The 26,604-nt window shown below is 39.5% G+C and overlaps 1 protein-coding gene across 1 annotated transcript in view; it reads right to left on the minus strand.

Annotated features, from left to right (window-relative positions):
• Positions 1-26,604, minus strand: part of SERGEF (secretion regulating guanine nucleotide exchange factor) — a 152,405-nt gene that overhangs the window by 104,323 nt on the left and 21,478 nt on the right. Inside the window, 1 exon segment of the mRNA XM_059826168.1 lies at positions 12,908-13,068. Within this exon segment, the coding sequence (XP_059682151.1) occupies positions 12,908-13,068 (161 nt within the window).

Below are 26,604 nucleotides of genomic sequence, written 5' to 3' on the forward strand. Positions count from 1 at the left end.
TTCCAATTTTAGCACAGCAATGAGACAAGAGCAGCAGTATGAACAATGGATTCTTTGCAATTTCTGGATGGGAAGATGCAGTTGGACTTACTGCACACTCGGCAAATAAAATTATTTTGTATAGTCATCTAAAACCACTGGTGCATTCCTTCTGCTCTCCCAGGATCATGCAGTTTGCCTTGTTATGATTGGCAATGTGCTGGTCTTCAGTTCTTCACATATCTCCATCCAGCAATGCCAGGCTTGAAGTGCCTTACAATTACAGAAAGACAGGAAAAAAACCATTTGGGTATTCTTCTACATGTAGCAGAGCTTACGCTTTGAGAAAGAGGGGCAGAATGCAACTATTGACTACTAAGTCTTTTATTCATTTCAGCAACTCTGGTAGCAGAATCTGCCTGGGGGGAGTGGGGGAAATGTGCTGCTACATTGCCAAAGGAAGGAAAAGATTATTTAAAGATCAGTCAGGTCAGCTCTAAAACTCAGCTGAAAAGTTTGACACTGATCCAGGGGAAATAAAGCGCTACTGCATCTCACCTTGAGGTATTGCTGTTAGCTGAAAAAAGGATGAATAAAAAGCCATACCTTCAGGTTTCTGCAGTATAGAAGTTTCTTCTCTCCAAAAGCAGGAGGATGTATAGTATATAGAAAAAAGTGTCCTTGAGATAATGACTGGCAGACCTGAATGCTATCCCCCAGAAGGTCCAAATATACTGTAGGCCTTAAAGAATTTTTAAATGCCAAGGACACCTGCTTATAGCCACTCGAACACTCCTTTTCCCCAAAGTTTGGAGAAAGTCTTCTCTGAGAAATAACGCACTGAAGCATCCTGAAGTTTATGGCCAAACACACATTTTAAAAAAAGGTAACATAGGTGTCTCTGCAGACCATCTCTCACAGGTGCAGGTCCAGCACTATGACAGATGTGACCAGTGTGACAGGCTTGTTTAGGTGTGCAGCGCTGGCTTCCCAGCAGCCACACCAGATGGCTCTCAGTGGGCCTACACAAGAACAACTCTCTTGGGCAAGAGAGCAAGAGAAAGAAACAGGGAAAAAAAACACAGAAGCAAAGTATCTCACGAGGAAGCTTCAGCTAAAACATGCATAATCATTATGGTCCTGCATGAGAGATCTTTGTTACATAAATTATGAGCAAAAGCAAATTACCTGAACCATTGGGAGGTGCCACTCAGGCAAATGTAACAACCATGGGGTTTCTAATACCAGTTCTTAAAAATCATAGTATTCCTCTTCAATTATACCTAGGTATATCTACATTACATGTAATTACATGTACAGGCAAAAAAAGGTTGAAAGAGCAACCTGGAACGTATATTTGATTTCAGCAGTGGTACATCAGTCATCCCTCATGTACTTAACATTACTAAGTTTAAGGTCCTCAGATAAAAGGACTTCATTAGAATTCTCTCTGGCACGGCATGCTGAGCATGAACTCAGCATAAGTGAATAAACTCTCTTTTCTCACTGGCTTTCTGCCTATCTGTCTGCAAACGGAGGCTTCACACGCAAAACCAGTCATCCTTGAAGACCCTGAATACTGTCAGTCTTAGTGCACTCCTAAGTCATTTGGCCACAGGACATTGTAGATGTCTCCATGTACCATGCAGAAAAGCAAACCAGGATACTATACTGTCCTCATCTGTTGAAGAGGTGGGGGTAGGAGACATTATCTCTGAAACATGAAAGACATTAAATTCACATAATATCCTAGTCCACATTTCTGAACAGCTTCTCAGCTAAGCTAAAAGAATTGTGTCTTATTAAATGGCATCAGCATAATTCACAAATACCATCTTAATCTTTTTAAGTAAAAAGACACAAGCATTTTGCTTTTCATGCCCCTCCAAGCAGTCTGTATTTCAGACTTGCTGTGGCAAGGAAAACCAGAGATGGCAAATTAATCCTGTAAGACTTAATGCAAACTGCTGAACCAAAAGAGAGCCCTCTATTACTCAGTTCCAAGTATTTGCTCATTTTCTGAAACTGCAAATCTCAACATCATGTTCTGTTTAGGAGATTTCAGTCTAATATCTAAACTGAATGCAAAAAAACTCCCTGGAAAGTTTTACACCTGGCCATATCAATAATTTCTACAAGTCTCTACCTTTTTCATAGCCTCAATTCTGTGTAATGGAGGTCCCAGATACAAATACCAAGTAGAATCAGCAGTATCAAAGAGGAAGAAGTCTTAGAGATATGCAATGAAACTTAAAAAGTGACTGTCATCAGAGTGCTATTTTCTCACTTGTTCAAGGTTACTTCTATTTCCACATGATATAATAACCATGAAATAATATTTTATATTCTTTTAAAACAGAATTAAGAATCAAGTCACAACAGGTGCCATGAAACAGCAAAAGAGGAGATTGTGAATTTTTGTTTTCTGGAGACTGACAACATCCCCTCCCACTACAACCTGTGACTTGCATTCCCAATGAAAACATTAGACTCACTGTGAAGCAAAAAAAAAAAAAAAAACCAACCAAAAAAACCCAACAACAATCTGCATGTTCTTAAGGAACTGGCATGCAGTTTCCAAGTAATCCTTTCAAACATGACAACTTTGAATTTTCAAAAGACAAACTGACACCTAGTAGCTCAAGATAAGATCACTGATAACAAGACTTATGCTGTCAAATACTCATATCAGTGTTGGAAGTAAGAATTGTTTTAATAAATATTCTCCTTGTCCAACAATCCACTCAAGAGCTTGAACCAAAGGGTAGGATCAAATAAAGGCTTCAGACCTGAATCAGTTCTGAAGACAGACTACTTAAGGGGAACAGACTGCCTCACAAATACACAGCAGAATCCCTTATGTATCATGTACTGTATTAAGCAGGGTGGTATCAGAGCAATCAATGATACAGTGCATGAAACCTCTGTATTTGACCAAGCTACCAGCAGCCAACATGGGCAGTTACTATAATGCTTTCCAGACTTCAATTCAAAACACTTCTACCACTTCTACCTTTGCACAGGCCCCAAAGCACCTTCACTAGCTACGGCTGTGTGCTGAAATTGGACCAGATTTTTAAGAAGCTGATTTTGCAGAACTTTTATACATATATATATATATGACAACCACAGAAGATGAAGAATCAAGATGATACCTCTGTTGTCCAGCAAACACATTCATTTCACTTGTATTTCTCATCCACTGAGTTTTCAAGGCGTTCTGATAGCATGCAAGCAACTACAGAACATTGCTGAGCAGTCTGATGTGTTGAACTTGCCACCCCAGGTACAACAGCTGAGCCCAAACTATTATTTCCTGTCCCCAGGGAAGGGCTAACAGCAGGACTTATAGGCTCACATAATGCCACAAACATTGCTTGATCTCAGCAGGCTTGTATGCAGCCAGGTGAAAAACTTCTGCTCGCACAGTATCGCGACAGCCTCAATGATCCGATCCACTCAGCAAACTGGAAAGACTTCAGTGACAGGCACTGGAGGAGAAGAGCCATCTCCCAATATGGTTTTCATGGTAAGGAAGAAATACATTTAAACCAAGAATTTGAAACATCCACAATAATTAAAAACCTTGTAATGCCTTCTATCTCACTTCCTGTTCTTAATTTCCTCACAAAATTCTGAAAAATTCTTGTGACTGTGCTCCCAAAAGTCACAAAGTTGGGTTTTTTTTATAATTGTAAGCCAATTATTGTCTAAGTTTTTATAAATACACCGCTATTTGCTCTAAAAGTGGGTGCTCCTTTTTTCATTTTAACTGCATGACCACAGTGAGTAAAAGCATCTTTAGGAAAAACAGGATGCCTTCAACTTTTCTTTGTAGTGGCTAAATCCTAAAAAGGGAGCAGTAGCAGATCAAGAAGCCAAAGAAAAAATTAATTAATTCACTGTTTGCTATTTCTGGAATTTACTTTTCTGTGTTTACGTCATAAACCTTTTCCCAAAACTACTGAAGAAAAAGGGTTTTCCTCCATACAGACATTAAAAAACCAACCAAACAAACAAAAAATACCCCATCCACAAAACCACGAGAAATTAAAACAGGGGACCAAACAGAGAAGACTGAGAAGGGAACAAGATTCAAGAACTAAAAATCATATCCTATGCTTGCATCCGTACAGAGAACAAAGAAGTTAGAAACACAAAGTCCTACATCTTGGCATATACAAAAGCAATAAAGGAATTGCATAGTTATATACACCTGCAATGTATCTTGTCATAGCACTTAATCAAATGTTAGATACCATAATATCTCTGTCTGGATTGAAGTGGCTGAAATCTGTTAGAGGAAGTTTGTTAGATGGCTTTCACCCCTTCCCCCCCATAATCTCTTTTCAGGGCTTTGAGTGGGTTCACGCTTCCCAAGCATGAAATCAACTGACAGTAGAGGCTGCAGGTAAACCTTGGCAACTTAAAAAAGCTGGACAGAAGGGATTTCCACTGAAGCAGTTACCAGTAGGAAAACTGGCTATTTAATGCTTGTTAATTTAACACTTAAGAGCACAAACATTACACCAAACAACGTTCTGGAAAAACAAACACATAGTAATACTGGCTCCCTAAGCACTTGTTACCAAGGAAGGGATAGTTTACATTAGCTCTGCACATGGGAAGAGGAGGAATGGGAAAATGGGAGCTGAAGTGGCACAATGTAGGAGGTGGCATTTTCTGAACCATACCTCTAAGGAACTACCAATTTTTTTTCTCCCTGATAATGAAATTTTTAAAATTCTTTATGAGGTCTTTATTTGCTTTTTCTACGATAAAAGAAAAAATCTGCAAGGCATAGGTCTTAGCAATCTTTCTTTGCTGGTATCTGATTATAGGCGATATCCACTGAATTTATAGAGAGCTCAGCAATCACAACTGCCAGGAGACTAAGAATAAACCCTTAGGCAGGTTTTAAAACAGGAGCCAGTTTAGTATTTTCATCCTCATGTGATTAGAGGCATCATTTTTGCTTTTTCTTCTCCTTCATCCTCCTCCTTTCACAAACAAGTTCTGTTGGTTGAATGCTGGGGCAAAGGCACAGGCTATATTAGACCAAGTAAAAAACACACACAGAGTTCAGAGGTAGCTTCTGCCTTTGACAACTTCAGTTTAAATTAGAGGCAAGGCAGCCGACAGGCAAAGGAGGTGAGCCACCAGGCAGGAGGACAAGCAGGTCCCCGTCATTCAGCAGGCTGCCCAGCCTTTGAAACTTGCTGTGTACCACGGAACAGAAACAACTTTAAGCATCACAGCAGAAACATGAGTTTCTCTCTTTTCTGAATCTTTCATTAAACAGTAGCTTTACAATAACTTACAACATAAGCACAAAGGCCGGAAAGACTGGCAGGGCTCACAGCTTAAATGAAAACAAACACCATCACCAGCGTAAAAGTACAAGCATAACCCAAGTTCAAACCAAATCCAAAATCCTTAAATTAAAAGCAGGGAGAAGCAGTCTGTGTGCTGGCCAGAACAGCAGTGCCTCGGTGAGTTTATGGCCCCACAGTGACAAATGAGTTTGAAAAGACCAATGGAACAACTCAATAAACAGGCAGAGTTGGAACCATAAGGTCTCTCCCATCTCATTCATCTGTAGCACACTACCCAGTAGCCCAGCATATTTTCCAGCTACACAATGCACACTACCTATTAAGTAACTTTTCAGAAGTAACACTCTTAAGAAAAGGAGACAGAACAACAATGAAGAACTGATAAAGTCACTTCTACTAATACAAAAAAGTAAATAATTAGAGAGAGTATTCCATCAAATTCCTATGAGGGAAACTGGACTAATGAATTTCTCCTTGACTACTCCCTCCCCGCCTCCTTTTGTTTTTTCAGATTCCAGTGTTATAGAACCTGCCAATAAAATTCATCAACACAACAGAAAACAGAAATATAAGCAGCATTTACACCAGAAGTTTGTTGACCTAAAGTTCTGGGGTCAGGCAGGTAAAAAAGAATTAATCTAATACCAAATCATTGTTTTTGCATTATTTTTCCATCCATAAAAGGAGGTATGGATGAGATTTCTTTGCAGAGAACACTGTAAATTGATAGCTTTGTTCCAGTTCACTACAGTTTCTTATTGATTCTCTCTCATTTTAGCCTGCATTGATTTGTTAATCCCTTCTCTGTAACAGTTCTAATGACAAATTGAGAATGAAAAACTGCATGCTTTAGGGCCTTTTCCACCAACCTCTTGCTTCTAACCATATTTTCACTTGGATTTGGAACATGTCCATGCACATACCCTGGGTTAGACCTGACTCACCTCAAACTAGCATGGATACTTTTTACACTGAAACCTTTCTGTTTAGGCTCCTCATGGATGAACAAAGCAACTGAAACAACATCAGTGAGGCAGAACTGGATTTCTGCACTAACAGTTGTCACCTTCCACGGTTGCTGCTCACAGAGGCTCTATCTTAACACCAAATACATTTTTTAAGCAATTTTGCAGCACTCCCCATGGTTGATTAGCAGGCCTTAACTGCATCATGCATGTGAATGGCGCTAGTAAACGGAGATGGCATTTGTTGGTGCAAAGAAATACTTCAGAGGAGCAATGAGCTGGATCACAAGTTGTCTCTGAGCTCAGAGTGAGTCGCAGTCGTGGTGCACTGTTATTAGAACAATCCATGCAGAAGGATGGGACCCAGTCACTATTTTTAATTTAAGGAATATAGTATGAGCATGTGCAGGCCACAGAGTTACAAACAAGATAACTTGGATTACTCATTTTGCTACTAACAGGCTCATTAAATACAGCTGCCAATTTGGTCTCATTGTTAGGGCTACACTACTGACAGCTCATGCATGTCTGCACAAGCCATGGCTACTGCTGCAAGTAGTTTTAGTCTCTTTCCATTTCCCTGATACCTTTAAGTGAGATATTAATTTGGAATTCTAACTGCAACACACTATAAAATGGAAAATGAATTATGAAGATTAAGGCTTTGCCCATAGTCACATTTAAAAGACATCAGTCATCAAATGCTGGGTGGGTCTCCAACTCCTGAGTTCATCCCATGTCAGCCCTCTCCTACTTCACCCAAACTGTAGGCAAATCAACCCTTTGTGGTCTCCCATACAGATTACAAAGCAGCCTGTCCCTTGGCTGCCACCTCAGTGCTACAGTACAACCCCAGCAGAGCAATTTCGGTCATTTTAAACCAATCCTCATCTGCAAAAGTGACAATTGGAAAACCTCTAGTTTATACTTACACACCACATGCTCCCTGGCATACAATGGCAGTGCAGGAGTTTTCCTTTGCCATTCACTTGGCATGAATTTGATTTCCCATCTCCCTTTCTGCAATGCCAGCTGCAGAGAATTTGGTATGGGTGATGGGAAGCACGGTGCTGGGAACAAACATCACCTCCTCTTTGCTTTCCAAAAATTACACACCTAGAGTTGGTGATCTAGGCTCTGCTTGTAACCGCAAGGAGAAGAGGAAAGCAAAGCTCCCCATCCTCTCACCTAGTGTTAAATAGCTGAGCTTCACTTCACCAAATTATTTACAATAAAATTGTGACTAGGTTACGGTTATCATGGAGCCAGACTAATATTTCCAGAGTAACCTGTGTTGTCTAACACACTAGTATTCCTAACTTCCAGAAATGACTTTGCTATGAGTATTACATGTCTCTCTACCCAGGCAATAAGATATTCTTTACAAACCATGGTCATGTCTTAATGGGATAAGAAAAGCACAGAATAAATGGGATGGTTACCTAGCCAAAAAGTTGCATTTGAATTTCAGCAGTTAGTTACTGCTCTCAATTTCCTGCTAGGAGAATGACAGGGAGAACCGACTGACCTAAGAAGCAAATCCCGTTTCCTCATTTCCTGTGATATAACTGTAAACTCCTCTCAAATCTTCTTGCAGTGTTGCCAAGACGAGTGTTATTCTCCTACACAGGGCATGCAGATCACACAAACACACTTAGTCTAACACAGACTTTGTATTTCATATGCAGACTGTGGTTTCATTCTTCTGATAGATCTTGTTCAGGGCTTTTTTTTTTCCCCCCAATGATCATTTCAACAATTTGGTCTGTATTTTCATCCTTAATTGCAACTTCTCATTTGCACAGTGAGTTGTACTCAGAACCCACTTCTCCATGGGCTTTATTCTCCTTTACTGTCACTTAAAATGAATTGATAAGCCAAGAACTTGATTTCCAGTCTTGCAAGAATATTAAAGGAACCAGCTCTACATTACCATTTTTATCATTGCATCTCTAAACCAGCATAACAAAACCAACATCTACCAATCAAGGAAAATTCAACAATGCCATTTCTCAAAGGACATAGATCAAGACCAACTTGTAAAAGACATCAATTGAGGACAAAAAAAGCCATCCTACCACACTACTTGCTTACCAAGTGAGAAACTCCACATCACTTCAAATTAAGAACAAGGATAATTTAATTAATTGGTCCAGAAGGACCTCACAAACCCCTCAGTACAAGACGAGCTGGCCTTTACCTCTCCTTCTACAGGGGTCTCTCCTCATGAAGAATCACTAGATGGACAGATCTAAGAGCATTAAACAAACACCCACGGAAAGCAACACACACTAACCGAAATATAAGACAAGGAGTAATCTGACCTGTCTGGAGCATGCAGATATCAACTAACTTTCCCTTCTAGTGATATCACAAGAGAGAAAGCTTAATGAGTAAAGGGCTGGAGTGGAATATGTAGCACCTGGGTTCTCCTCTCAGCTTTCCAGCTGACTTGCTGTTGCACCTGAAGTCATGTCATTTCTCTATTTCCACTCCTATCCCCTGCTTGTTTGCATTATTAGCTGTAAGTATTGCTAAGTAAGAACCACCATTCACTAAGAATTTTTCCAGGGTCCACATCTGTTTCTGTGAGTTTTGAGGCAAGCTGGCAAATCAAAGAACAAGGAACAAAGTTTACTGAAACTTTGTTTTTCATAACCACTTCTATTGAACTGTATCTTTGGATCATCTAAAAGTTATCGAGCCTGGAAAACAAGAGAGACTATTTGCATTTACCTCCTTCCCTACCCCTTGCATTTACCTCCTTCCCTATCCCTTTTTAAGCAGCTTATTGGATCAGTTACTACACATATATTCTCAAACTCTGAGCAGTAAAATCTGGTTTAGGAAAGTTCAATTTGTTCTTTCTCTCCCACAAAAATATAAACCTCTTGTTTTGACCATTCAAAATAAAGAACATAGCCACAAATATTTACAGTACCCAGTCAAACAACTAAGTATACAAAAGCCATGCACACAGCAGAGAGATGATGTATATGCAACACTATCAGGTTAATACCCCTTAAAGTCTCTACTACAGCTTTACTTACAAAGAGGCCTCTAACAATTTTCCCTGAGAAGTCAAAAAATACAAAAATGGTTGTCATTTTCTGTAAACCAAAAGGTTCTATTTTCAATATTATTGTGTCTATATGTTAAGGCAATAATGATGCTTATACACTAACCTATCAGTCATACAATAATCAACCAATTAATTATCATCGTAGCAGAAAACTTAGAATTGTCTTGTAGGTAGATGCTTAATATTTTGCAACATGAATGGGGGAAAAAAGGGAAAAAACCAGAATATTCTAAAAACAAAGCTATCTTTCAAATACTTAAATTAAACAAAAATGACACATTACTGCAACTGCCACTGAAAAGAGTGGCAATAAACTTTGACTGCAAAGGGCCATGAGAATGTGTGTATTCATGATGGCATTCCCTGAAGGAATGAACCATACGGAGGATCCAAACCAATCTGTATTGCACGGGACAAACATACATACACTGGGACGAATGTACACACTGGAATTATGGACCACAGTAGGATCAGGATAAACCCAGCAGGTACAGGGTGCCAGAAGTCCCACGGCTATTTTCATTCCCCGACACAATTGGCCCCTACACCCACCTTCAAGATTCAAGTTGAGTGATGGTAAAACTGAGGAGCGAATTAAGTCCAGGAAAACACATACCCAAAGTCAAAGTGTGACACACAATTTTTTTTTAATTTCTTAACTGAAATTTCAGATCTCCCTCCTCTGAAAACTGTAATCTAGCATAGCTTGCTTTAATTAGAAAAATGTTATGATGAAAACATATCCAAAATGACTGTAGCCCTTCCTTCCATACAGTTTAGCAAGAAACGTTCAGCACTGCACAATGACTTCTTACTTGTTTATTGCTGCAGCAAATGTTTGCTGCAACGTGAATGACATGCTGAACATACCACAAACAGTAATACGATAGCTATTAAAACCAAAAATATCAAACGGACTGGAAAAACATTTTGACAAGGAGGAAACATTAAACCAGGTCTTTGTAGCTTTTTCTAAATACAGAGGCTCATCATATTTCAGGCCATTTGTATTTAATTGTCCTTTCATCTGAAGAGCGGTAGATATGAATGCACATCAGGCAGCAGATGAGTCAGATGTTCTGAAGAGGTCCAATCAAGGACGCCCCACAACACAAGAGCACTGCATGCATAATGCCTCGCACAACTGACTTTGGCTACAGCCTGAAGTTTCTTTTCAGTGCCTCATCCTATTCCATGGCGGTTATGCACCAAAGCACTGCGAAGAAAATAATAAATAGACCTGCAGTCGCATAGTTCAAAAAGTTCAAACACATGAGACTCCCGGAACCTGATGTCCACACACTCTTTTAAAGCTGTCAGGAAGACATACTCAGATTAGTAGATAATTATTTAAAAACTCAGGCTTTTGTTCTTCCATTGTTTCAGTTGAAAGAAAAAAAGTGCTCATATTTCTCAAGGTCAATGCTTCCAAACGAGTCTGTCAGATTAAGTCAAACTCACAAGGGAATAGGTCACACACACAACTTCAAAAATCAGGTTTTGGAGTGGTAGGTAGACAGACACAGACATTTCAGCACAAAGAAAGGAGAATCCCTGGTCTTTGGTGGAGAAAGCTGGTAAGACATGGGCATGGAGACAAGGAGCAGCACAGGAGGTTAAATCTACTGCACTGTCCTTGAGGTAATCTAGTGTGCCTATTATACTGTCCTGTAATCCTTAGATTAGTTTCTCCATTTTGGTTTTAACAATACTAACTGAAGTGCAGAAGCAAACAGCATACCACCATTTTATCAAAAACTCAGTTGAATCATTAAAAGTGATTTATAAAAATAGACAGTGGACAAAAATCATTAGTTGTAAACCTCAACTGTTAACCTGGGTCTCTGCATTAACAATTCCAATTTGCATGTTTAAGTCAAGGTAAACATGGAAAAGAACTCATCTTCTCTGTACTCCTTTTAATTCAGCTCTCAAATCAAACCTCGTCTCCATACGACAACAAATGGAAAAAGGGATAGCTTGAGTGTAAACAAAAACCAGCTCACACTCTACATAGCCTACATACTGCAATTTAATGCATTTTTAAGTATAAATTCTAGCTCTGGCATTATTTTGTAATCTCAAAGTGAAGCAATTTAGGCTCTTATTAGCTGCTTTTTCCTCTTCTCATCAACACAGCTCCTCTTAGGGTATAAATGATGCTAGCTCTTGATCACGCTCTTCTTAAATCATCTTCATGCTGTTAGCTCTGGAAAGAATGATGCCTGCTCCAGAACACTGCCATTCCTAATCACTCAAATCAGGTCTCTCATAGGTCTGCAAGGAGGAACAGCGCTGAGGGCAGCAGAATGAAGATGAGATTGTTTTTCTCTTCCTTTTCAAGGCAGATATCTGAACGCATCCCTTTCTTTCACCTTTGTGGATCACTCATCCTGCCAAGCGTAAGTTCCCTGTGCAAAAGCTATGGCTGCCTTGACTTTGTATTGTATAAGAAATGACAGAACTACGTACTTGAGGCATTGCCCAAAGCACAAATGAAAAACAGCATGAAACAGATTCAGCAATGGTGTTCTCTATAGATACCTAGTGACAAAAGCAGGGACACCCATCTCAAAAAGAGCAAGAAAGCGGATTGAGAGTCAGTGGAGCCAACACTGACTAAACAAATTATTCATTACTGCAGCATCCTGGGCTCTGAAGCTCCCCTTCACATCGGCGAGTGCACACATTCACAGAACACTGATGATGGTAAAGGGCAGAGACTGACTCTTCTAACTGAAGTCTCACCAGGGGAGACTACCAGGAGGCAGAGATGCAGTACATACATTGCAGCTGAAGCTGTCAACCTGTACTTACCCCTTGCATTTTGACTGCCAGCTACCCCACAGGGAGATGCATACCTTTTGACTGGTTATCTGCCCAGATGGGACCTGCACATTGCCTGCCAACAAGCCAATTGCCATATGCTGCCTCTCAGCCACTAAAAAGCCCAGAAAATGGTTTGTACACAGTACAGGTTGCATGTTGTGTCAGACCACAGCAAACAACTTGAGTAACGTTTTCTTTCTGATCATCTTTATGCTTGAGGATAAATCATTTTGTATCAAATTAGCCACATGAAAAGAAAGCCTCCAATATCACTCAAGGATGTTATAAGGTAGGGAAATATTCTAGAAGCTGCAGCATTATTATTTATCAACTAGAGAGAGGCCATTGGCTAAACTGTTACAAGACAGCTTCAGACAAAAGTAGCGCTGCAACTGGGCAGGGTCCCAGCTCACCTGCTAGGCTGTATTGCAGGTGCAACTATCTCTTGCACACATCGATTTCTGAGGGAACTTGACATCTTCTGCTAATGGTAAGTCTGGTTCCACCATGGAAAAATCAGTTTCTGAATGCAAAAGCCTTTTAAGAAATTTGAAATAATTGAATCGTATTAACTCCTGAGCTTACAGGAAGAGCAGGGAGGGCTTGTGCTACAGCATTTGAAAAGGTACTATTAGGAAATTGTTCCGATTATTTTAATGGACCCAAAAAACCCCCAAAAACACCTGGGGAAAAAAAATGGTAATTTTCTTCTTTACCTGAGATGCTCCATTTAGGCAAGGCACTGAAATAGGGATGTTACACAACAGCTCCAAGCGTTGTTCAGATGCTACGTATGCCTCCTGCCCATCGGGGACCACTGCGTGCCTTCCAAGTTGCCCATAGTCCGCTCTGCCCCAGGTGAATACCTTGCCAGTTTCTAAACACAAAACACATTTCAAGATTACTTATTCATTACGTTCCTGGAACATCTGGATACCAGTTCAAAACTAGAACAACACTTCTTAATGCACCTTATCTAAATCTTCAAAAACCTAGTGAAAACTAGCTTACTTCTGGGAGCAAAAGAAAAAAAAGTATTAAAACTAGCTAAAGACATATTATGATGTACTTCCGTGCAGTTACTCAAACGTCATTAACTTGTTTTCTAGCAGAATAACATCTGCAGGATGGCCTGGAATATAAATGAAACTATGTCGGTAAAGCTGGATAACCTGGACATTCTGCATACAATATATACACTTTGGTCATACAAAGGACATATTTTTAGCTTAACAGAAGCACACACAAAACAGCTTATTCTGAAACATAAAAGATTCTTCTCTATTCCCAGTCTTTGCCATAGAGACATCCATCACATATCCTGTATTTAACATACAGTTTATCTTTTCCTGATGGAAGTTACCTTCTGTCACCACTTCTGTTAGCAGAGCAACAGCCCTCAGGACAGCAACTGGTTAGTCAGGAACACCACCACCGCTGTCATCAAGCATTGGAAATGCACCAGTTTGTTTTCACAGGAATCACACATTGGCCAAGGAAAGATAACTTTAAATGAAACTAGCACTACATGATCACCCTTCTCTCCACATATTATACCAGGTTCACTGCTGTGGGACTGACACCTAAAAGTCCATTCTCCAGTATGGATAACATCCATAAAGAAATTCTTTTTACTTTCGATTCCCCATATTAAAAACAAACAAACAAAAAACCCCACCCACCCAAAACAAAACACAATGATACTATCACGTAAGTGATAGCTTTATTTTCTTAATGAAGTAACGAGATCTCTGCAGTTAAGTCATGAAAAGCCGTCCCTTCCTGGCTTCCAATTAAAAAAGGTATATACACACAGCATAAACAGAGTGTTCTCAACTCGGTTTTGACTAGAAGCAGCAACCCACATTCCAGCCCAGAAGGAAGCCTGCCATGACCTTGAGTTACATACACACTTCAGCCAAGCCTCAATCTCCTCTCCAGAATTGAACTCAAGCCATCAAGTCATAAGCCAAATGATGGGGATTTGAGGAAATATGATCAAATCAAGTAAATCAGCTTCAACACACACACTTCTCTCCTTGTCAGTCAGTACAGACATATCCTATTGAGGGGTTGGGAGCAGGGGGTACCGGTCACACCGCCCAAAGACGACAATTGAGGGTTTTCTTAACACAAGCCTTTGGAAACCTGAACACCTCCCTTTTCCTTTGGATGCTGTTAAACTGTCTTGAACGAGACACAGGTGTGCACTGCTGGTTTGTGGAGTTTAAGCTGATAATGCATCTCATAAATAAACTGGAAACCTCTAACCTCGTATATTTAAACAGATGAGAAGCAAATGCATTTTCCTTGGAGATCTGCTAGCAGTGGTATCTTTTACTCCAATCTTTGCAACAGTTTTTCAGATACATTCTCTCAGTTCACTGATAATGCTTCCTCTGAAATAATTAAGTGATAAAATTAGTTGTCCTTTTCTCTCAAGGGCACAAATATTTTCTTCCTTTGGAGCTTCCTAGCAGTTCAGGGAAAAGTTGAAACCAGTCACATACTTATTTCAATACAAGTGAGGTCTTTCAGTATAGTAGCTTCAATTTTTTAGGTTAAAGCATTAAAACAAGTTTCTTTAACAGAACTACCAGTATACCTTACAGAGATTAGGAGAACAGTTTGCAGTTTAAAAAACATGCTTGTTCTGGAGGTAATATATTTACTTTACAATTCATACAGATCTCTGCTAAAAATATCTGCAGCTACAAAAATGTTGCAAGAAGTATCCTACATCAGTATGTTACATAGCAAACTTAAATGCAGATTAAGCTTCAGGCATTTACATCAGACCAGGTTACTGCACCTATCCAGAAACCTATTAGTGGGCTGGAAAAGGACAGGCAGGCTGCTCTATTTTGTATCAACTGCAGGAACTGAAGCTGAGTTTTATGAAATTCAAAGCCAGAAAGAATTTCTGTAACATCTAGTTCGATCATTAATATACCACAGGCTGTCATGCGCTACCCAGACATTGCTGTGGTAATCCCAAGGACCATAGTTTAACTAAAGCATTTCAACTCTCAGAAGCAAAAAGTATCAAGTGCGACAGGCAAAAACGTCAGCAACCCGCAAGGCCTCTGGAAAGGCGGGCAGTGTTATTTGATGATACAGAGCCAGATCCTCATACACAGTCTATAGCACTATTCTGTACACAGGGGGAGCAGAGGTTCCTCTCAAGTCTGACTTCTGGGGAAAAAAATTATTTCCCCAAGCAAATCTGGTGCTCTGTCTGGACCCAGACATGAACAAGAAACACCAGCCACTCATACAACAAAAATGATCCTTTGCATCATCCCATCAGGGTACTGCCCCACCTTGTCTCAAGTCTCATCTGCTGCTGGTGTCTGGATTCAGATGAAAGCAGTCTAAAATCCCAACACACACACCTGACCAGTTACTCACTGAGAAAGCAATTTTCCTGCCCTGCCAGTGACCAGCAGAAACCAGGGAGCAGCTGACACAATCACCACCTTGATGGCAAACCACTAGAGCAAGTTCTGTGCAAAGCAAGCAATTCTGCTCCCCTCTGCCAAGGGCCTGTGAAAGGTGGAGAAAAGTGCAGTGGTCTACAGCTTCCCTGACTGCAAGATCAGAGCAAAACACCACGGCCACCTACTCTGAAGTCAAACTAAACTGCATATGTAATTTCCCCTTATGAATTAAGGGCTATCAAGTCCATCATCTGCCCCAAGTTGCTGCCTCCATGTTTAACTGTTTTTACTTTTCAGAAACCATCCCTCTTCTCAACAGGATTAACTTGTCTAAGTACAGTTGCCGTCAGCTCCTTATTGCATCTTTATCAATGACTAGAAAAAGCCCCTCTCTCCACTATCTAGTATCTTTTCCATGTGCCAGGGTCTATACAAGTTTGGTCTTTTTTTCTACTACGCCATAGGTATCGGTCTCCTTAAGGTTCGTTCTGCAATTCTGTAATTGGATCAATTTTTGAGGTCCTATGTTGAAATTTCAACAGTAACACCAAGTTGAAATGGAAGTTATAAAACTGGAAACAGCCTTACAAAGGCTTTGAAGTATGCTCATCTCTATTATTACAAATTATTTCAGTAAATTCAGTGGAACTGAAGAATGCAAGCGTATTTGAACGATTAAAACCAGACAGCAATAATGCTTAGCTACAACAAAACACCTTCCCATCCAGAGATTTGATTTACTTTTACTGGACAAGCAAGCACAGAATTACTTACACATGCAAACCCAAACAGAGCCTTTAGCAGAATGTAAACTGTTTCTGTTTACAAACAGAAATAATTGTAATTAACTTTTTCCTTTTTGCCACTGTAAGGGAAACAAGTTTCAGGTGGTTATTGGTACGCAAACATGGAGAACACCCATTAAAAAAACTAAAGCCAGATAAATTAATTTTTTGCTTTTAGGAAGAACTTCTTGAATGCCCAAAGATTAGGTAAGCAACCAGTTCCTTCTCAGTGCGCATCAACTCAGTTCTCACTTCTAATCAGCAGAAATTCCCTCCCTAGACTTGCTCCTGTTTGGTAAGCATTCCCCTTCCCACGCTCAGTCTCCTGCTAATGGTCAATCATTCCTCATTTTCAGCCAAACACATCTGCCTATAGGTCCTCTTAAAAAAAATGAAATCTGTTTTTTCTGTGGCAGAGCCTAACAGAAGCTGAGTTAGAAGTGTCTTCTCAATGAAATACTGATTATATTTCCAGCAAATAAACAAAACAATCAGTCTCAAGTGGAAATTTCAGGCCGAGGCAAACACCAATGCATGGAAAATTCCAGCCAAAAAGGTTAAAGTCTCATAAAAATCCTAAGCAAAAGAAAGCACTGAGTTATGACAGAAAGCATTAAGCAATTGTAATGAGAGGTATTGCTACTGTGCTGCTTATAATATAAATGGTATTTTAAAATGTTCTAAGAATATTTGAGAAAAAGACATTAGTCATACAGAGTAAGGAGGTTGCAGGATGAATTACTTAAGAATGAAGGGTGATATAACAAGGAGTGTTGGTCTAATATTAGAATAGAACAGATTTTAATTAGAAGTCAAGAAAACATACACAGTGATGAGTCAACTGGACAGAGTACATCAACCATGGAAGTGGCTGAGGCATCAGAAAATTATGTTTCATACCAGACTTTATACAGTAAGAGGGCACAAAAGGCAGGAGTTATTTCTACAACTTGTGTGAAAGAAAGAAGCATACAATGTTGGAAAGCTTTTCCAGTTCTTCTGAGATACTAACAATGTTTCCTAGCACCTCGATCTTGCCATGTTCCGAGCACGGAGGCTCCAATTCCAAAAGGCACTTCAACTCCTCAACTGTGAGCATCTATATTGTCCCAGATTACTTCATTGCAACTGTTCCTTTTTTCAGCAGGCAAATGCTACATAAAATTAAGGCCAGAGGGTTCAATACCATTTGGAATTAAGGAGTAATAGATGTAATTCATGCATTCTGTGCCATTCCAGGGTACAACTTGAATGAAACATACAGAACAGGAGTTCAGAGAGCTGGAAGAACAGAGGTCAGAACATTTTTAAGAAAAACTTCCCAACAGCCCCTTAAGCAAATAGTACATACAACAGTATGCTACATCATTTGAGATTCTACGTGGTCATACAGATCTAGTTTCCTCCTGCTCTTTGAACTGTAAACACAGCAGTCTGCATCAGTATATATATAGCAGCAAGTCATCTGAAACACATGCTCACGTCCCTCACAGAATACGGATGAAGGTATGTGCATATTCAAGTGCTTGCAGCACCACACTAGCACTCCACTATCAGAAAGGCTTCTCTGCACTTTCTTCAGGTCATCCTTCTGTCCTTACGCTATCACAAAGCATAGACAGTTGAGAACGGCCTCAAAATTGCAAGTTCACAACCTTTGGAGTATTGCAAATCCAGCAACATTGCATAAAGCACTTCTAGTTGCTTCCTGTCTGACATGGTAGCTCTTACTGTGCTGCTTTATGATGCGGCTGAGGCTGTAGAGCATATCATTTCTCCCTTTTAGCAGTTTCTTAATAAATCTGCTCAGCCACATAAGTATTTGGAGACAATTAGCAATTAAAAAAATGTGTTTCAGTTTTAAAAACAGGTTGGTTTCTCAGTAAAACACAACAGACAGATAGGAACATCAAAATTTACTAATTTTCACTAGGTTCAGATTCATCTTTACATCAATTTTCCTGTTTTAAGATAATATCATGATTGCACTAGTGTTATGTCCTTGAATTCTCTATTCGGTATCCAGGCAAGCTTTGAACTATGCTTTCATAAATACTAGATGAAAGAGTTCATCTAGGCTATCTCAATTCATGGTTGCATTAACAATTACTTTTCAAATGAACTCTGGATATTCACACTGAATGCTTAATCTCATTCAGACTTGAAATAGAAAGTTCTATATAAAATTCCTAATGCTTCCTTTCACATGAAAATTCACAGGAGCAGGTATTAAAAATTGACATTAGGAGGCTGCCTCTGCCTCCTCCCTGCCCTACAACGGGCAAACCAACACGTCTCCCACAACTACAGATCTCTGCTGTCCTTCAGGACAATCACTGATGTCCTTCATCCATTCTGAGAAACTTCCTCCTCTACCTAGAAACAGCCTCTGTGCAGGGCAACCTTAGAGAAAAACATGCATCCATCCATCCCTAATTCCTTCTGGGCTGAAGACAGCTTTAATTCAGCAGCTGGAAACCTGGCATCACTACCACACCTACAGTCTAACACCTGTACCTGGGCACGGTTTCAGTACAAAGCAGGATTATCTGCTCTGACAAAGGTTTAAATGGCCCCTTCATTCTCTTATATGGGAGTTCAGTGTACCAGAGCTACCCACGTCTCTCAGCACATCTTCTTTCTATGACCTCCTTACAGATTTCTGCATCTTTATATAATAGGGCACGCTCCTGAATTTTTTTCCATATTCATTTATAATACCTATTAAAAATGTATCACTAAACCACAGATCTATGCATAGTATTGAGGTCATGCCCCTTCAGGAAAGTTCAGCAAAAGCATTTCAGGGATGTCAGGAATAGAAAATTAGAGATCATTTCAGTTGCCATTTTCAGCCTTCTGCAATCACAGGTTGCAATACATACCTAGTTCAGAATAGTCCAGAGCACCTACTCAACATGCTGCAGTTCACAAGGGTTTCCAAGCACCCCATAAATAGGTTTAAACCTGGAACAAAAGGCCACAAGTGCCACAGGAAGAGAACTGTAAAAGCATCACCAGTCCTCCTGCAATAGCTATAGATTTATCAGTTAAAACTCCTCTACTTTTAAAGTGGGCCAAAAAATTGCCATTCTGAGCTACATCAGATGTCCCCAAATCTGGTGACCAATTTAACCACCAGCATGTAGGCGAAACAAACCAACAAGACACCTAAGAGATTTCACACCACTAGAATCAATGGCTCATCTATGATCCAGCAAACAATGAGCTTCTCACTGTGACCCATTCCTACTGCTCAAAAAAAAAAATAAAAGAGGAAATTTAAGAATTCAACCTAGAAGACAGTTATGCATCATGAAAGAAAATTCATCCAACCAGGAGGAACTCTGTTGCGCGGCATTAATGGAAACATACAGCATAAGGGGACATCATTCAGTCTCCTTTCAGGGCCTCCTGGAGATATCAAAATGTTAAACATCCGATGACTCGTATGATAACGCGATGTAATGGAAAACACTCAGCTACGCAGGTAAAGCTATAAGGATGTGGGAGACTCTTCAAGAGAAAACACCGGGGCTGTGACAGCCTAATAATGGTTGATTAGTCAGCACAGACTAAAATGTTCAAAGCACAGACTGAGAACTCATTAGGCAACAGTTTACACCAGGACAGCTTGAAAAACTTTGGACCCAAATAGTTATTCTCACCCCTTGGCCACCAGCCTTCATCGTGCTTGAACTACTCGTGATGGGGAAGGCAGACCAAGCTAAGGAATCGATCGGGCTGAAAAATAGCCTTGGGAAATGGGAGCTTGGCAACAGCAAATATTGCTAAAGGCAGTGCTGTATTAAGTCAATTTAATATTCTGAATGATAGGCTAGAGATAACTTGTAGTTTCACATGACGTGCTAAGGTTATCATGCACTTTACCAACAGATCCATCTTTATTGGGACTGTAGACACCATTAAACATCTAAACAGCTTTGACTTTCATTCATTAAAAAACAGGTACGCTTTTTCTTTTTTGCTTCCATAGTTACACCAAGTTATGTCTCAAGATGAGCAATGTTCCGTTAATGGGATTATTCACATACTTGATAGCACGCTTCACTGCTTTGAAAGATTGGACAAAAATATCTTTTGAGTATGGCAAATTCCAAGACTCTCCAGATACCTTGGAAGTCCTGCCTCTGGGTTTACGTGTTAGACGGGATAAAGGCTGTTTTGCTTTTAGAGGAGACTGGAAACATAAAGTACCATACAAAGCTTTGAATAAACTGAAAGAAAAATTAAAACGTAAGACGTTAAATGCTTGTAAAGTTGTGTTCATACTGCTGATATCAAACAGATATACGATCTTGGCTCAAAAAAGAAAATGGGAGGGAGGAGGTCATGAAGTCCATGCAATCATGAAACAAAGCTGAGGTACGGGGGTGGGGGCAGAGAGAGATGTTAAAGCACTTGTCATACTTTACATTCATCCTGCAAGATGAGAAAATTCCCTTCTCATTTCTCTCCACTCATGATTAGAGAGTCATGACTGCCTCACCAGCTGTGCCTCTGGCTCATTTTAAATTCAAACTACAATACATATCTCACTTTTAGACTTTTAATAGCAATGCCTTAAAATGCAGATTGCTGGCTAAATTTAGTTACATGATTAAAAACAAATCTAACTCATCTCTACCCAGCAAACAGAACTGCTGCATTCAAGGTTCAATAGAGGACTTAACTCTTCATCTAAAAACAAAGTCCTAACAAAAAGAAGAAAGAAGAAAATCAAAGCACAATTTAGTGATGCCTCTAAAAAAGCAGGATGCATAAAACATTAACCAGCTATGGAAAACTATCTGTAAATGCATCATAGTATGCCATAGGGTTTTTGTTCTGTACTTCTGCAAATAAATTCTGCACTATGCTACTACAGCAGTATGAGTCATACACTTTTACTGACATTCTATATTTATATCTCCATGCCCTTCTGCACTGTTTTATGCTTTCTTCCATATAGGCCTCCCTAACCTGGAATCTCCTTTCTTTTGCAGTTCAGCATCTTCTCCTCTAACATTCCCCAGAAAACTGGATAGATACTTATTTCTAAGCACTTATTTGATACTTTCTGGACAACATTTTGAAACAGCAACACTCTTGAACTATTATAACACAAGGCATATGCTTGTATTTGTTCACAATTATTTTCTTGAGTCTTATTTCCTTCCTCTTTGTAAATGGACTGCTCAGGCATTTATCCCCTTTGAGGCAAGGTACAGGTCTTATTTCATTAGACTTAGTACAGTGCTACAGAAAATCTTATTCAGAAATTACAAAATACAATATATCCATGTTTTCTAGATCATTTTATGAAAAGTATTACCTATAGCTCCAATCTTGCAAATACTTGTGAATCTGCCTAATTTGGAGAATGCAAGTGATCCTGCTACTCTCAATATCCTATTGCCATTTGAGCCTGAGAAGGAACAGGCATCTGTCTACAAGAGATAAACAAAGTGAAGGTAATTAAGTTCCCAGTGCTAACATTTGCCTTGTCCAAAGACTCAAGGACATGCTGTGGAAAGACAGACCCAGAAATATCACAAGAAATGCTCTGGAACATCAGTCTGAAGAAGAACTGGGCTTTTTTTGCTGTTGTCCACAAGATGCATACGCAAGAACAAATATTCAGAGACCATTTGCACAGATATTTCACTAGATTACAAGCCTCAGACGTGCACGATTCTGAAAAAAGTCACAATACCTACAAAGAAATAGGAAGCATTATAAAAATAGACCATTAGATGACCAGTTCTGGGACTTGCTAAGTGGCCCGAACTTTCTCAGCTGCTCCAGAAGTGGCTGAGTTCTACATCCAGTGGAGTTCAACTCTAACTGTGTGCTCTTAAGAAATAAAGAACAGAAGAGTACCACAAAACCAATGATGGCACCTCCGGAGCCTCCCAGGAGATCACCCCCCTTGTTCAGAGTCAGATCCATTAGAACAGCAACTACAATTGACTAAGAGTGGGCTGTTCACCTCAAATAACAAGTAGCTGTAACTGCAGCATTCTTACTGACAGGAGGAACAAAACAGGCTAAAAGAGGATGGGAAGGAAAATTCATGCCCTTTGAAGTCAAAAGATTAATAATGAGCAATAAGGTGATGTATTCCCTCTGGAATATTATCCCCATTTTTCTCTACCCCCAAGAGAGACTGAATTTAAGAGTATAAAAAAAAATAATTTACAAGATTCCACCTTGAACTATGCATGGGCAAAATGCTTAACATCAAGGAGACTGCAGGGAGAGAGGGGACAAAGGTGTTAATAGCTGCATAATGGTGAAAGTATCTAAATGCCACTTATGTCCCAAAAAATTCCATCATCTACAAGAGCGTGCTATCCAGCTAGCAGAGTTCCCTTTGACTCCCCGCCTTCTTGTGCCAGCTCAGACCTCTAACTCAGTAGAATTCACATATTGAGACTGACTGCGTGATGTTTTCAGCATTTCAGAGCTACAGGACACAGAGCATGAGGCAGAAGTTTAGATCTGGAAATCTAAAAATTTAGAAACATTTTAGAAGTGTTACCACCTATGTAAATACAATGAATGCAGTGCAAGTCCTTCCCATAAAGAAATCTGAAATACCCTGCGAAGAGGGAATTATACTAGCGAGATTTACTTCTGATGTTTACCAAATGAAGCAATAGCTGTCCACAACCACCTCTGTATAACTATAGCATCTGTACTTGCTTGCAGTGCCAGCACATCTATGTTTAAGGATTACCTAAGTATGTACATGAACAGGGTTGTAATGTAAGCACATCAATGTATTGATGTGCTATGCTGAGGAGTTTAGGTTTGGAAGTGAGAGAGGGGAGAAATAAGAAGATAACTTCTCTCCTTAGGAGTAAGAAGGGAACAACAATGAAGATAAGAACTGGCTCTTCACAGTCGCCTTTTCCCTGACATTGAAAAGGATGTTGATCGAAAGAAGCAATACCCTTCCATTCATGCTTCACAGAATACCATGAAGATAGGACAGCTTGTAAAGATGCCATGAGTTTTCTCCTGCTCTAAAGCAGGTGGCCAGGTGGGGAAGAGTCACTGCCTTGCTCTGAAGTGAAAAGCTTAAAAATCAGACACTCAAAAAACAATTTCACATGTCAAGTTTGTGTCTACAGAGGATCAGTTCACTGCAGGGACTTGAATCCCAAGGGCATGGGGCGACCTGATTTTGATGAACACAGCTCCAACACAGCTCTGGTGGATTAGAGAAACTTTAAATAACTACCCTAGATTTTTAAATCAGACACATCAGCAGTTGTTACGTTTCAACTATCAGCTTCTGCCTGTGTGCATGCCCATGGTGTTTTGAGTTTGTTTGGTGGGGGTTTTTTTTTCATCTCTTGCAAAGTGAGCAAGCAAGAAGAGACAAGCACAGAAGGATTTAACACCCTCCTTTGTACTGCGTGACTTGTCAGGATGATTCTTCAAACCAGATGAACTTCTGGAATCCACACTGCCACCCTTATATTGTCCCCATAGCCTGACCTTCTCTTCTGGCAGTTTTATTGTCCATTTTCTTTTAAATGAACTGCTTCAGCTCTAATCAGCTGTGTCACTAGCAGGCACAAGCCTGAAAGAAAACATTTGTGTACAGGCAAATTCCTACAAAACAACCATCGGCTGTTACAAGGTCCAAAACTCAAGACGAGAAATGTCAAACTGATTTTCCATTTGCTTACTATTTTGGGGTGGAAAGGAGAAGTAGGAAGACATACTCCTAGAGGAGTTTCTGTATATATTTTTTGGGTGGCTTTATAAAAGTAACTTTTTAGAAATTGTAGAAAAATAACATTTCCTATATTCATGATAAAAAGATCTTAGCAAAACTGAAATAAAGCACTGTCCCTGAATAGATCTTTGTCTTCAAAATGTTTTGTACAATTTTTATTTTAACTGAATGGCACTGAGTACAAGTGAGAATGAGTTACCTAAGGAAACCCCACCCCTCCCTAGGGTTTCTATTCTACATGAATCAGGTGCTAATACCTTCTTATCATCCAGGTCTTTGTCCGAAAAAAGGAAACTTGTAACTATTGTGATTACTTTATTCTTATTACATACTGTGTTCCTCATAATAGTGGACAGAGAAGAAAACAGACCTGAACCAAACAAGCTCTTAAATCCAGCAGAACATCCCCAAAACCTAAAGTGCATCCTAAGGGACACAGATAAATGCAATTCCCCTTCATCTGCAGATCTTGATCTCAGCTGTTTGGGATCCACACAGAATATATGTACCTACACTGAGAGACAGTCTTTGCACTGAAGTTCAAATAGAAACTACAAAAAACAGAGGGAGTTGCACCTGAGTTTCAACTACCATAGGCTTGAACCAGCTCCTTCTCCTCCTATGCAAAACAACACAAGGGTGCAAAAAAGCTTGCAAACTCCCCTTCAAAATTTTCCTTGGAGTAGGAATGATTTGTTTGTTCTTCAGTGCCATTGAGACTGAGCCTCACTTACCAACAGGAGCTTGCTGCATAGCTGCTGGAGGCCAGCTCTGGGTCATGCCTCTCTGAGCAGGTACACCCAGTGCCCACTGGCAGCTGATCCTGGTCACTGGACTTCCTCAAGTTTGGTGGTTTGGCCCTCTAGCTTTTGGTTGCAAGTTTCTCCAGGTAGCAGGTTAACCTTGCTACGTGGTGTTACTGCCCTCACAGTCTGTGCTTCCATGCACATAATTATAAAAAAAATTAGTATCCAAAATATACTGCCAAGATGAAAACTGATCTGGAGACTAACACCAACATAATTCAAAGTTAAACAAAACCAATATACATTCCTACTATATAGTAGGAATTAATCATAAGGTTTGGATTTCAACAATATTTATAAGCAAAGCAATATTTTTCATGGGCTGTATTAAAAAATAATTAGTCTTTTATTTAAGGAAATCAAGCCACAGAGCAGCGCAGAAAAAAAATACAAAGAAAAATGGTTTTGCTTAAGGTATGTAACAAATGTTAAAGAATATCAGTTGCTAACCACAAGTGTATGTACTAGACTCAAGTGCTAAAACATAGACGTCAGTCATGGTATTTTCAGAGCACTCAAAAATCCAGCTAAGTCAGCTGAATGCTTACAAATACACAAAAATTAAAACCCCATGTACTAGAAAATACCCCATTGCACATACTTTGTTAAGACAGAGATACAACTTCATTCCTAGCACCCAAACGTGTACAACTGAAATTTTTCATCACAGACTTGTGTTAGATTGTTTTATGGCTCCTCACAACTGGAATAATTTAAAGAATAAAAGCCACCAGTCTAGCTACCAAATAAACCAAGTGGATACACTCTCCTGGCAGATCTCATTATACTTCCCAAGTATCAAAAAAGGGGGAAAAGCCCTTCTACAAGACTACAAATCCGGTACTCAAAATTCACAGCTGTTGATAGGTCTCCTATATCCTATAGTATCTTACCTCAAATTCACTATTTGAGAAGTACCTCAAGGTAACCATGAAAAGAACAAGCTAGATAGAGGCTTTGTGGGGTTTTTTTTCCCGTTTGTTTTTTGTTTCTTAAGCAAAGAAGTCCTGAAAGGTACCATTTTTCAGAAGCACTCTACTGCCACTAAGCTCTTAAAAAGCACATTATCTATGTTCAAATAGTAAGAATCATTAGTGAGCCTTAAGCCTGAATAATTAATTACTAAACAGGAAATGTCATTTAAGGGTTATGAAAACAAGTATTTAACAGTCTTAAAATGCTACTAAGGTTAAATGAGATCTCTAGATCAATGCATGTACTTGCACAGATTGTGTACACATAGGCAGCTTCTTTCAAAAGCTGAGCTTAGTAATGCTTAGCTTAGTAAATGCTTAGCTTTAAATTAAGTTATTTGAAAATGCATTAGCCATTTCTCTTGTACACGTGTCCAAAGACCAACAAACTAAGAGAACAGAGTACATATACATTGTGTTTGGCAATCATGCCATACAGATTAGTTCAACTATGATGTAATGATTGGTTTCAGCTTCCAGCTTTTTATTCTACGCAAAGCGAGTGCGAAGCATTTCTACTTTACTAAGTATCTGAACTGTTTGTCTGAGACCATATTATAGCCACTTTGCATAACTGCAAAATTTCTGAAGTGCAAATTCTCACCGTTTGTCTGTTTCACACTAATTCTTTACACTACTAAGGGCTTTGAGTTGC

The sequence above is a fragment of the Gavia stellata genome, chromosome 17 (assembly GCF_030936135.1).
Source record: "Gavia stellata isolate bGavSte3 chromosome 17, bGavSte3.hap2, whole genome shotgun sequence".
Taxonomy (NCBI): domain Eukaryota; kingdom Metazoa; phylum Chordata; class Aves; order Gaviiformes; family Gaviidae; genus Gavia; species Gavia stellata.